Here is a 13,392-nt window from a genome sequence, read left to right on the forward strand (position 1 = left end):
TTTCATTTATTTGTACATGTATGAAAATATCATGGGTGGCAAATGATATTGATGATTACAACTGTTATCTACTGCAGGGACTAGACAGCTAATTCAATAAAAGAAACTGCATATATAGTAAGCTAATTTTGAACTAATTTTTATAATAGGGCATCTGTAGGAACTGCCTATTTTGAAGCTAAAGAAAACTAGTTTTTTTTTTTTTCCTTGCATCACCATTTTGTTTGTACTGTCTTCTTTAAAATGTGGTTGATGTTTAGTTTGGGAGATTACAGTAATTGTCATTCTATTGATTGCAGAAATCCAGAATTCCAACAGTCTCTCAACGAGATGAAAGAGAGAGTAGAAGATCATGTTGTTTATGTTTCAAGATCATGTTGTTTGGAGTTTCAAGATGTGAAGACTAATAAATTTTGATCTTTGTAAATTTATTTCTTTTGTTCTTTATAAATTTATGTTTTAGTTTAATTAGTTGTGATGTATTATTATTTTTTTTGTTCTTTGTAAATTTATGTTTTAGTTTAATTAGTTGTGATGTATTATTATTTTTTTTGTTCTTTGTAAATTTATGTTTTTGTTTAATTAGTTGTGATGTATTATTATTTTTTTTGTTCTTTGTAAATTTATATTTTAGTTAATTAGTTGTGATGTATTATTATTATTTATTTTATTTTTTGTAAATTTATGTTTTGCATTGTGATGTAACAATAATATTATTTATTTTGTATTTTTATTGATTTTGTTTGTGAATTTATTAACAGAATTTTTAAAAAAAAAAACCAAGTGCTATAAAAACATTTTTTTAAGTTTTAAAGTCTTTTTCAAAAAAAATAAAAAATTAAACCCGGATTAAATCCGGTTATTACCTGGATCCAGATTAAATCCGGATATTCGGTTACAATCCGGATATCCGGATTGAATCCGGTTATCCGCCCGGATTAAATCCGGATTAATCTGGACGGATAACTGTCCGGATTTTAGCACCCGGATCCGGATCCGGTTATGGCCGGATATCCGGATCCAGATCCAGTTGAACACCTCTAGATTATATTATGTATATATCTTAATTTTTTATATTGTATATATTATATGCTATATATTATACATATTATAAAATTAATAATTATGGCATGAAATTTTAATTTTATTACTTATTCTGTTTTAATAGAAACTTACTCTTATATATGAATATTAATATTAAGTTATAAACATATTATTATTCATCCTTATATGTGTGTTGTTGTGACTTAGTGCATACAGATAATATTTATCGAACCTATCATATGTAGTATATAGCGCATATTAGCACATTATACAGATCTTATTAATTAGATGATATATTCATGCAATTTAATTATAACTTATATGCTTGTTTTAGGCTTTTAGTCCTTAAAAATGTTGTTATATGCATTTTTAATAGGTTTTTTAGGTATTATTATATGCATGTTTTAACTCAACTAATTAGTGTATTTGGCTAATTTTTTTTAGCATTTATCTAGTTATATGCATGATATTTTGATCTAAAATAAAGTTTTGCACTCTAAAACTTATATTTAGGCTAAAAAAATGTATTTATTTACGACAGAAAAAACAATCAATCAATAAAAAAGTTCAAAATTAAGTCACCCATGCAAAATCGACCAAACAAAAAGGGAAAAACCTTTAGGCCGGATGGGTGTGAAACTATTTTTCACACCGGTCAATAAGCAAATGCCACGTAGGCATTCAAAAAAAAGAGAAATTGCAATCGCATACACCCTATCTCCCCCTCTCCTTCTTTCTCTCCCTCTCCCTCCCCCATCTGCACTCGACGCCAATGGAAGGAAGCCCCAAAAAAATCATCTTCTGTTTAAAAGGTTAAAAAAGTTTTCCTGTTTAGTGAAGTTCTAGATATTGTACAAACCATATTTATTTACATCAGCTTACTATTGATTTAAACCTCAACACACTCAGTGTTATTGAGTTAAAAAAAAAAAATTATAGTATTAAGAGTGCGGCTGATGTCTAACCGTTCTCATAATTTTACGATCTAGGGGGGTGTATTCACTGAAGGAAATCCTAATAGCCGGTGAAGCCAAAAAGTTCAAAGGTACACTGAAAACGACATCGTTCACTCGAGAAGAAACTGGAAAAAAACACTCTTTCTCCACGGCTCGTCAGTCGTCACTCTCCCGTTCTCCTGCCTCCACAGTCCACTCGACGCTTTCATAAACACAGGGCCACAACATTCTATTCGGCCTTGTGTCACCGCCACCAACCCTCGCCATTAGCAGACCTAACTCTTTATACGCCGGGGAAGAAATTCCGGAGAGCTCTCTGTGGCTAGGAGCTAGGCCACTAGGGTCGGTACCCTTAGCAAAACTAAGGTAATTTTATATTTGCTTAACTTAATTGCTTGATTCATGTTTATACATGATGGGTAAGGAATTATACGAAAGAATGGAAATTTATAATGCCCATTTCAAGGGGCTGGAAGGCCCGGACTTGGCAAGGGAAAGTCTTGCCCGAAACACATAACTTTGGATTACGGAGGTTGCGGTTTTTTTACGAGCTGTTGCGGATTGGGTTGGCGTTGTTTTGGTAAGTAAGGTGGCCGAACCCCCATGGTACTTGAAGGCTGAGTCATACACAAATCCATGTTTATCAAACTAAACAGACTTACGACCACTTCTACTGGCAAGTCAGTGGGAAGGACAAACCATCCAAACATTCTCGTGGCAAGATTTGATTGTTAGATCTAAATTTTTAAATTTTTCTTGCAAATCAAGTTTATGCCATGTCATCCTTGCAAATAGAAGTTTCATTTCGAGAAAAGTCTTTTAGTTCACTTAGGTTGATTAATTTCCATGATTTTTTATTTCATATTTTGTAAAAACTTGCCCGTGGGATCATGCATCATGGAAAAATGATAGCTGGAAGATCAATGCTATTGTAGATTATGTACTTATAAAAGAAAAAGCTATTATAGATTATGTATTCAGTTTAATTTTACTGAAGAAGATGGCTACTGCTAAACAATCTATTTAATTCGGATTTAAGTTCTTAACCACTTGACCCAGTGTTGGGATTTATGATCAGACATTGATCTGGGATAGGTTTGTTTTCGTGTGTTAATATTAAATTTTGTTTATATGCGAATGTGAACATGGAATGAAATAAAGTTGGTTGCTTTCAGTATCACGTTGTTGGTACAATATCTTTGTGGTTATGGTTAATTGTAAGTGATTCTGTAGCTACTATAGCTCTGAGCTGATTATTAATTTTTGTGCTTCCCTCAATCCCTAGTTCTCCAACTGTTCAGAGTTTGATGTGCTTATGAATGGCTTTGAGAGCTTTTACCAAAAAGGTAAGATGCTAGGTATCGATATGTATCCAATCCGATTCCTCTTTGCAATCATGTTTTTATTTTATTTTATTTTGAATTTTACTAACCAATGTAAAAATGACTAACTGATTGCACTGCACTCTCTTAGTATATTAGAACCTTGGGCCAATATCACATTTAAATCTTGTAAGTATTTAATCTTGCAAAGTATTAATTGTTTCTTTTCTGTAGACCACAATATTGAGTGCAGAATCTTTGGAGGAGCATGCTCACTAGTCAAAATATACATCATGTTAATTCCTTGCGAAATCTGTGCAGTAGTGCTTAAATTTGGTGCATGGTATTGCATTCAACTGTTGAAATGTTGGTAGTTTTGGTGCACGCTTACATTGGAGCTAGTTGACTTTGGAGCACTATTTTGTTTATTGTCCAGTTCTGCTGCGTTTTGGTTGTTAATAATGGTTAAATGATTAAATTTATCATTTACCATTGCTTTAAGTTTTCATGACAAATGAGAATTTTTCATGGTACAACAGTGGTCTAGTTTGACCTCTATCTCTATTTTGCATCTGAAGCTATAAATTCTATGCATAAGGCCCAAGTCATGAAAGGGGAGTTTGGGTCCAGATATGATGTGGTGCTATAGTAATGGTTAAATGATTAAGGCCTTATTTGGAGAATGAGATGAGATGAGATTAGATGAGAAATATGTGAGTAGTATTGAAATGGGTTTTGGCAAAGGAGAGAGAAAAAGTTGAATAAAAATATTATAAAATTAAAATATTTTTAGAATATAATTTTTTAAAATTATTTTTGTTTTGGAATTTGAAAAAGTTGAATTGTTTTTTGTGTTTTGTTTGGAAGTTTGAGAAAGTTGTAATGATTAGGTAATGATTAGATGAAAAAGTTGAATCTTTAAAATTGAAAAGTGTTTGTGTTTGAGTGACGTTTGGGAAGAAGACGAGACGAGACGAGACGAGATGAGATGAGATGAGATGAGATGGGTGGCTGTTAAATGTATTGATAGATGGATGGTTGTTATGGACTAAGCACCTGGTTTTTGCTGTGTTCCTGGTCCATCGTTTTGCATTCACTTTGTATGATGAGAAGGCTCCCATTTCCATGCAGCTAAACTTTTGCCCTTTGTGATCCATTATAGTTCATTTGAACATTCCAATTCCTTGAGTCATTGTCGTCCTTATTTCAACCAATATAACTTCATTTTGTGCAGGGTATACGCTCTGGTTTTACAAGAGTGTTGAATTCTGTACCACCAAGACCTGCAGCTCAGTCATTCTTTTCATCTTCTCTTGAGGATGCAGTAAAAGAATTAACCCCTGCTTCAGTAAGATGCATATCAGGTATTCCTAAATTTTATGCATGATTTTATAGCTTTTAGTACTGTTGTTGTTCAGTCCAACCAGGGAAGGTTCTCCTAACTACTTTGGGCGATTTGTGGTTTATTTTGAGTAATTGCTCCTTTTAAGTGCCGCATGTACTAGTTGATCGGCCATTTGTTTTATTGGCAAACAACTTCCAGATATCAGCATATGGAAGTTGGCCCATGTACTTGGTTTACACTTCTTTTTTCTTGGATAAGCCTAGATCCCTTGGTTAAATAAAAAATTTAGCTATTGATTGTAATGGGCTTAATTTTCATGATTTTCTTGTATCTCTTTCTTCTCCCTAGTTAGGTATTTCCTCTTGTATATGTCCATGTACTTGAGCTATGCTTATTCTTTTATTAAGAAAATTTTTACTAATAAAAAAAATTAAATGCTTGGTTTTGTATGTTGTGGTTTTATTTATTTTTGTATGCCCTTTGATTGATTCTTAACGTCATTTTATATATGGGGAAAATGGATAATTCAGAATAAAATGACAATGAATCGATAGAGGATGAAAGAAAATATATTGCTTAATATGGAAGTTTTGTTTTATGATGTATTTATTAAAAAAAAACACAAAAAGACTACTGACAAAGACTTTTTTATTCTTATTTTTAAGACCCTATTTGTTATCCATTGGAGGTAGTCTAATGGAAATGGATTAGTCTTTTGTCGAATTAATTTTACCACCTCAAGCTATCATCCCATACTTTTTTGTTCTGCAGAGTTCTCTTTCAGCTCAGTGTCGGGATTGGCCCATCACAAGGTTCAAGTAGTATTACCCCTTACAAGGTAAATGGTCTATTTTCTTTTCTGGGCTTTGCACTTGTTTATCTGGGTCTTGGTTAGCTGCTTTTGACTACTGCCTTTGTTATGCTCTTTTCTAGATTTCCAAAGCTACAGGTTGCAGTAGTTTTTTTTTTGCTCATCTGTCTTCAGGTATTGGTAAAGTCTCCCCCCGCCGCGGGGGGGGATAAGATATGTTGTGTAAAAAGTCAAATATGCATGTAATCCATACATGACTGAAATTAAGAGGATGATGAGGGTGCTTAAATATGTTGTGGCCAATATTTATGATGCTCAGAGAAGAACATGTCTGGAATGAAGAACTTTGAGTCTAATTTTTATCGTCCTGGACTTTCTACATAATTTGTTCTTACATCTTGCATAGGTGTTTTCATGCCAGTTCGGAGCTTTGGGCTAGAAGGACAAATAATGAGCTAGTTCATGAAAATAGTTCAAATAAAAAGATTCCCAAGAAAGGGAAGTTTGTGAAAAGAATCAGGACTGAGCCACCTGTTGAAGCTCCTTATGTGCCTCCTAAACTCAAAAGAACCACAAAATCCTTGGTAGATAAAACAATTGACATATTTGAAGGCATGACAATTATTGAGCTTGCCAAGCGTGCCGGTGAGTCAATATCCACTCTGCAGGATATTCTTGTAAATGTTGGGGAAAAGGTTGACTCTGAGTTTGACCCTCTCAGCATTGATATTGCCGAGCTGGTAGCAATGGTATCTCCCTTCTTAGTCATATATCATCTCTCCTGTTACACGTAACACCAAATTGGATGACATTTGGAAAAATTAGGTTTATTTACTGACTGAAATGTATTTACTGCTCATCTCCAGCAAGAATGGAATGTAGATTTTAGTTTATACTGTCATAAAACTATGGTTAGTTGTGCGCTTGCATATTTGATTTATATTATGCACATGGTCAGAATTGATTTCAGCATCTTATAATGTGTGCCTGGAGGATCTTTGATTAACTTGAATGAACCTTGCGTCTGTGGTGGGGCAAAAATTAACTTCATGGAAAAGAATAGCCTGTTGAATAAATTGATAGGAGTTATCAGATCTATATGAGCCTGTTCTTGGATCTTAATTTCTTAATCTACCCCTTTCAGTGACAATGAGGCATTTTCCATTTGTAGCATGCTGGAACTATAAATTGAATGAGCATGAGCATGTTAACATGCAGAATATAATAACTGCACTTCCCAGTTTATTTTTACTTTAAAAAAAAAAACTGCACTACCCAGTTTTGGTCCTGCCAGGCTAGGGTTTTGGGGGGAGATCTTGATAAGGTCCTAACCTCGAGCATATTTTTTTCCTCATGAAGTAGATGCTCTCAAGGATTACCATCAGGGTCTGGGCTTGTGGTCCAAAGTTGGGCTGTGGAAGAGTTATAGACTTGGACATCTCGTTTTCAATTTTGTAATAGTTCTTTTGAATTACTTGATATATGGTTCTGGCTAGAGAGGTGTATTCTGGATTTACTCTCTAGGGATGGGTCTGAAGGGCCTACCTACCCTAGTGAGGTTCCATGTCATTAAAAAAAAGAGATTAAATCCATGCACCTACATTTGGTAGCTGGAGAGTCGTACCATTGTCCCAAACCATCTCCCTAGCTTATACCATCAATTTTTTTTTTTTTACCATCACTTTTTTTTTCCAAGTAATATTAACTTCATTATAAAGTGCAATAGGCGCAATCCATGATGCATATAAAGAGAGATTCCTATCTAGAAAGAAAAGAAGATGCAAGAAAATTATGGAAATTAACCCCATTGAAATCTATAGAAGCTATCCAAAGAAGAGAGTGTTGAAAAGTAAAATTTGGAGCTCCTCCATCATCCATTCACGGTCTCAAGATTCCCATTTTCATTTCTCTCCGAATACACCATCTGGTTACTACTTCTACCATCACAACTACTGTTGGTACTTGCTATTACAATTTTCTACTTTACTGCTTCTTAGCTGTTTTTCTTCAATCCATATGGTACACATTATATGAATTTAGTTGCTCTTGAAACTTTGGGGATTTAATGTGAGGTTGTTACTTACTTCAGGAAGTTGGAATCAACGTTAGGAGGCTACACTCCAATGAAGGTGCAGAAATTTTACCCAGGCCTGCAGTTGTAACAGTTATGGGTCATGTTGATCATGGTAAAACTTCTCTTTTGGATGCTCTACGTCAAACATCTGTTGCAGCGAAGGAAGCTGGAGGCATAACACAGCATCTTGGTGCTTTTGTTGTGGGTATGCAATCAGGAGCATCGATCACATTTCTGGACACACCTGGTCATGCTGCATTCAGTGCAATGCGAGCAAGAGGTGCAGCAGTCACAGATATAGTAGTTCTAGTTGTAGCTGCTGATGATGGGGTGATGCCCCAAACTCTTGAAGCCATGGCTCATGCAAAAGCAGCAAATGTCTCAATTGTTGTTGCTATTAATAAATGTGATAAACCAGCTGCTGAACCAGAAAGGGTAAAACTCCAGCTTGCTTCGGAGGGCTTACTACTAGAGGAGATGGGTGGGGATGTTCAGGTGGTTCAAGTTTCTGCAATAAAGAAGACTGGATTGGATAGCTTGGAGGAGGCTTTGCTTCTCCAGGCTGAAATGATGGATCTGAAAGCACGAATTGATGGGCCTGCTCAAGCTTATGTGGTGGAGGCAAGACTTGACAGGGGACGGGGCCCATTGGCTACTGCAATAGTGAAGGCAGGGACATTGGTTTGTGGGCAGCATGTGGTTGTGGGCTCAGAGTGGGGTAGAATAAGGGCTATTAGGGATATGGTGGGGAAGTTGACAGAAAAGGCAACGCCTACAATGCCTGTCGAAATTGAAGGGCTGAAGGGGCTCCCAATGGCTGGCGATGATATTATAGTTGTGGAATCTGAGGAGCGAGCTAGAATGCTTAGTGAGGGGAGGAAAAAGAAATTTGAGAAAGATAGGCTTAGAAAGATCAGTGAGGGGGCAACAGAAACTTTGGAACCATCAGATGAGGTGTCTAAGAGGGTTGAAATGCCAATAATAGTAAAAGCAGATGTTCAGGGCACCGTCCAAGCTGTCACAGATGCATTGAGGACTTTAAATAGTCCTCAGGTATGAAAAGATCATTATATTCATATATCTTGAATTTGTGCTTTCTTTGTAGTTCTCGACAATAATTACTTGTTGCTTAACTTCTGATGATTTCCAGTCTTCCTCACAATATGATAAGCATTAATGTTAATCTTTTTTTTCTCCCTTGGCAAGCAGTAGTCTATCTGTTTCTTCATATGTTAAACCTGGTCCTTTCAGAAATATACTCAAGTTTGAAATGCTAATTAGTACTCTAAAGTATACCATAATATAATAAAAGGTGCAGCTTATATTTTTTGCCCCAAATGATTATTATTATAATGCTAATTGCTACATAAGTTTTGAACCTATACTCCCACATCTCCACCCACTTACCACAGTCTAGGCGCAGCTGCTACTTTTAGTAAAGGCCTTCAAATATAATTATTCTTTAGTAAAACATTCGAGTTGCTACCAGAAAGTATTATCTAGTAACCCACTGCTTCAGTCATTATAATTCATGCGTTCTTCAATTTGATTATCAGGTTTTTGTGAATGTTGTCCATGTTGGTGTTGGGCCTATTTCTCAATCTGATGTGGAACTTGCAAAAGCGTGTGGTGCATGTATAGTTGGGTTCAATGTAAAGGGTCCATCCAGTTCTATCGGTCTGGCAGCATCTCAAGCCAGTATAAAGGTACTGACCTCTTGCTATCGATCTTAATCCTCTTACGAGAATGTGAAATTTATTTAATGACCCAAGATAGGGTTATAATATGATGTTATTTGTAGTCACAACTAAAAACAAAAGACCTAGCATTCAAAGCTTGAAAAACGTTATTATGTTCGTCATTTCTTTTGTTGACTGTAGATAGTGCTGCACTGTGTGATTTATCACCTTTTGGAAGAAATTGGCAGTTTGATTGTGGATAAGGCCCCTGGGACTTATGAGTCCCAGGTTGCTGGGGAGGCCGAGGTGCTGAATATATTTGAGCTCAAAGGAAGGAGCAAGTCAAAGGGAGATGATGTGAAAATTGCTGGTTGCCGGGTTATTGATGGCTGTGTCTCAAAATCATCAACCTTGAGGCTTTTGAGGAGTGGGGAAGTAGTATTTGAAGGATCCTGTGCATCTCTTAAGCGGGAGAAGCAGGACGTGGAGTCGGTGAGAAAAGGAAACGAGTGTGGACTTGTGATTGGTGATTGGGATGATCTTCAAATTGGAGACATCATCCAGTGCTTGGAGCAAATTGTGAGGAAGCCCAAGTTCATTTCCTCTGAGAGTGGTGCAGTTCGAATCGAGTGTTGATAGTGCTTTTTGCTAGTAACATGTTCATTGAGTTGGGTTTTGACTCCATTTATCTTCCTGGACTTGCTACTGCAACAGATGATTTTGCCCAAATATTGTATCCATTTTGTAGCGGCAACCAATAATTATTAGTATAGGACAATTTTGAAGGCATAGTAGAATAAAAGTATTCGTAATTATACGCAACTTTAGAAATTGGTGATTATTGGATCATAACATGAAGAGAGGAATTTATTGATTGCTTCTTTACAATTTTAATTGCCTATGAGAAGGTGGTTTTCTCTTATAATATTTGCTAAAAAATCCAGTGTACTTGGGCTTTGCCTAGTCTTCCGTTAATAAAACTCTTGCTTCTCGAGAAAATAATTGATCAAAGATCATTCATCCAACAGGTAAATGATATTATCTAAGCATATGCATTCGAAAGGCATGCACTTACACGTATAGCTTATCCTCAACACAAGGTGTGGACGTGATAGTCAAGACTCGAGGCCACCGTAATTGACAACCAAACCACTGGTGGTTAAGAGATTTGTACACCATTTTAGCCTTCAGGGGACGATATTTCGGGTTTATGGATTGGTTCGAGCTTGTCTAAGTATGAAAATGAGAAATGATTTCTACAAAGTTCTGGCCTACGCGGGACTTATCTATATGGAGCTTGTGCCTAATATTATTCTATTAAAATATTACTCTGCGAGACCTTGAATTGCTATCATGCATACAGAATGGATTCACGTACCTTGCATTGCATTTGCGAGTACTTTATTCTCAATCATATATAGGAAATAACTCTTACAATGCATAAAAATATTAACTTTTCATCTCTAAATGCAGAAATAAAAAAATTATAAAGTTCACTCTATATCCCATTTATTTAATTAATTAATTATGTAATTATGTAGGCGTCTGAATTTCTTTTCAACTACATGCGTCCTTAGCAAGGGAATTTTAGAATTTTCGAAAATCCAAAAACATCACTAGCATCCAAACGTCCCAATTACTGATATAATGCAGTACAACTACTACTGAAGAAAAGTCAGATACTGGAGCTTGATGAAGCCATTTCCTCGACTGAAATAATGCAATTATGCAGCAGATTCTATCATTCAACAGTGATCGATACTTCCCAAAGCTTTGTTTCAAAGAATTACCCATTACACATTATATACGACACAAGCTGTACGTTATAGTTTTATATTTTTACATTGACAGGACAAAAAAGCAGAGTACTATGAAGAGCCATCAAAGGTAATGAACAATGAACAAGGAGGTGTCTGTCTGTCTGTCTCTATTCGGGCAGCTTCGTGGAGTCAAGGAATACTTTGTACTGCTCTCGTCCTTCATGCAAAGAAATGCCTGCAAGAATATTTAATAGGAAGATTCCTAGCTGTGAAGCTCACCCGATGTAACAACTCGATCTACAAAGGTGCATCTTGTTCTCTCAATTTCCTGAAAAAGACTCAGATATCAGACTCCTGTCAGATTCACCATCTGCAATTTAGCTCACACAACTATGTTTGTCTTTTTACTCTCTTTTTCCCATGGCATCTTGCTTCTCTTTCCACTCGTATACTTCACTTTTCTCTACCCACTAGTACTCATTTTAGGTACCACTCGTGCATGCATTTCAAAACAAAGCCAAAACCAGGATTTGCATATCACACTATTATAGAAGGGGCCACCATCCCCACCCAGAGGTTATTATTATTATTATTATTATTATTATTATTATTATTATTATTATTATTATTTATTTATTTATTTATTTATTTAAGAAAATGACCGTATTCTAATTTTATTGAAAACCCTCACTTGTTGTGAAGGAAAACTGTAGTTACAACGAGACACATGGAAAATACAAATAAGCATAAAAACCCAAAACCCAAGCATCAAAAGATACTAAAACAAACAGACACAGTACAAACTTAAAAGGCATACCAGGTAAAACAAAATAAATACAAAGAGAACCAATCCTAAACGATATAAAAACTTGCAAAAAAACACAAATGCAAATGAGAATAACAAAACAAGTAAAATTAACACAAACAACTTACCAGGAACAACACTAAGAAATCCGTAAATAAGGAAGATCAATTTTGTCCATGCAAAGAAGATCTATTAAATTGATGGGTAACATTCAACTATCACTAGACCAATCCGAATTTAAACCCCCAGCTCTCTGTTTAGCCAGAAAATCTGTCATAACATTACCTTCTCTGAAAATATGACTTACTCTATACTCCATGCAATTAAGATAATTATATAATTCATCCCAAAAATCCTCTAGATATCAGATATTACAGGCGTCCTTAATGATCCAGTTGATAAGCATTTGAGAATCAATCTCAATCTCAACCCAAGAAAAACCAAGATGATAATACCTACCATTTCAACAAAGTTATTGGAACCCAGATCCAAAAATACAAAATAACCCGCCAGAAACCTACCACTATCATCACGAATCACGCCCCCGCTCTCAATGGCCCAGGATTACCAAAATTGCTACCATCAGTGTTAAGTTTCACCATCCTGCAATCACTTCCTCAAACCATATTGAATATATATATATATATGACTTTATAATCTTGATATCAATAATATTCTTTATTTACACATTCTATTAAAAAGCCAACACATTAGTTCTTTATTGGAGAATTAATAAAAAACCTCAATCATATCTATTTTTTTTTTAAATAAAAAAGAAAAACAGATGTGAACTTGCTGCAAGGTGGAGGTGGTTGAAGTCATTCCGATAAGATGGTCGGACTGCCATTTTAGGTAGCATGCAGACTTTTAATTTCTTCTTTCAATTTTTAAATCCAATGCATGATCTCAGTCCTTTTAGAAAATTAAAAGAGACTGAAAGGTGTAAAATTACACAACCACATCTCCTTGGATTCTACCCAATTCTTCAGGAATCTAGGAACTGTTGGGAGTCCTTCAGCTGTCGAACCCGGCCAAATCTAGGGACTTTCGCAGCTCATGATGGTTCAACACGCATTACTCTTTTAATATTTTAAAATTTTATAGCCCATACTAACTTCACACAAATCAAGATGCCATTGCGCCAACCATTACTTCACTAACATCTATCAGATAATTCAGTTGGTCATGCCCAGAGCCGTCCGGAAAACAGTCCAATGTTCATGCAAAGGTAAAAACAAAAGCATGGTGGTCAGACGCCCACCAAGTTCCTGTGGGTGGAGTCTTATCTAAATTTTGTAAGGAAAAATCTTCATACTTCAAGACTGTTCATGTAAATAATGAGATAATGACTAGAAGCCAGCTGCGAGGCTTTGTTTTTCTCCTTGACGGCAATTACTACTGGCTCTAACAATGTAGAGGATTGTATCGGTCGCAATTGGTAATGCTTCTTCGTGGATGTGATACATTGACTGATTTAGGAACTTCTTTTTAGACGAACAAAAAATTAGGCCAAACTTCTAAGGTTATAAAAAAAAATCTCAAATTCTTTTAAGATATGGGGTTAGATTGAAAATTTTAATAGAAGCCTTAAAACTT

The 13,392-nt window shown here is 35.5% G+C and overlaps 1 protein-coding gene across 5 annotated transcripts; it reads left to right on the forward strand.

Annotated features, from left to right (window-relative positions):
* Positions 1–1,791: 1,791 nt before the first annotated feature.
* LOC109005996 (translation initiation factor IF-2-like) lies at positions 1,792–10,111 on the forward strand. Of its 5 annotated transcripts, none has more exons than XM_035687507.1 (9): positions 1,792–1,856; positions 2,034–2,366; positions 3,286–3,346; positions 4,557–4,686; positions 5,439–5,505; positions 5,885–6,227; positions 7,568–8,605; positions 9,109–9,258; positions 9,433–10,111. In XM_035687507.1, exons 3-9 carry the CDS (start codon positions 3,320–3,322, stop codon positions 9,865–9,867), a joined length of 2,190 nt encoding a protein of 729 aa, XP_035543400.1. In that variant the 5' UTR covers positions 1,792–1,856; positions 2,034–2,366; positions 3,286–3,319; the 3' UTR covers positions 9,868–10,111. The 5 variants fall into 5 exon arrangements, with proteins under 5 accessions (XP_035543400.1, XP_035543402.1, XP_035543403.1 ...); XM_035687509.1 differs by having other exon boundaries at positions 5,900–6,227; XM_035687510.1 differs by having other exon boundaries at positions 9,470–9,597.
* The last annotated feature ends 3,281 nt before the right edge of the window (positions 10,112–13,392 follow it).

Source organism: Juglans regia, chromosome 2 (assembly GCF_001411555.2).
Source record: "Juglans regia cultivar Chandler chromosome 2, Walnut 2.0, whole genome shotgun sequence".
Taxonomy (NCBI): Eukaryota; Viridiplantae; Streptophyta; class Magnoliopsida; order Fagales; family Juglandaceae; genus Juglans; species Juglans regia.

Bases quoted from the DNA above. Each gene is read 5' to 3' on its own strand.
- LOC109005996 (XM_035687507.1), top strand. From the start codon at position 3,320: ATGGCTTTGAGAGCTTTTACCAAAAAG. The intron at 8,606-9,108 runs GTATGAAAAGAT...TTTGATTATCAG, and splicing joins GGACTTTAAATAGTCCTCAG to GTTTTTGTGAATGTTGTCCA. The intron at 9,259-9,432 runs GTACTGACCTCT...TGTTGACTGTAG, and splicing joins CATCTCAAGCCAGTATAAAG to ATAGTGCTGCACTGTGTGAT.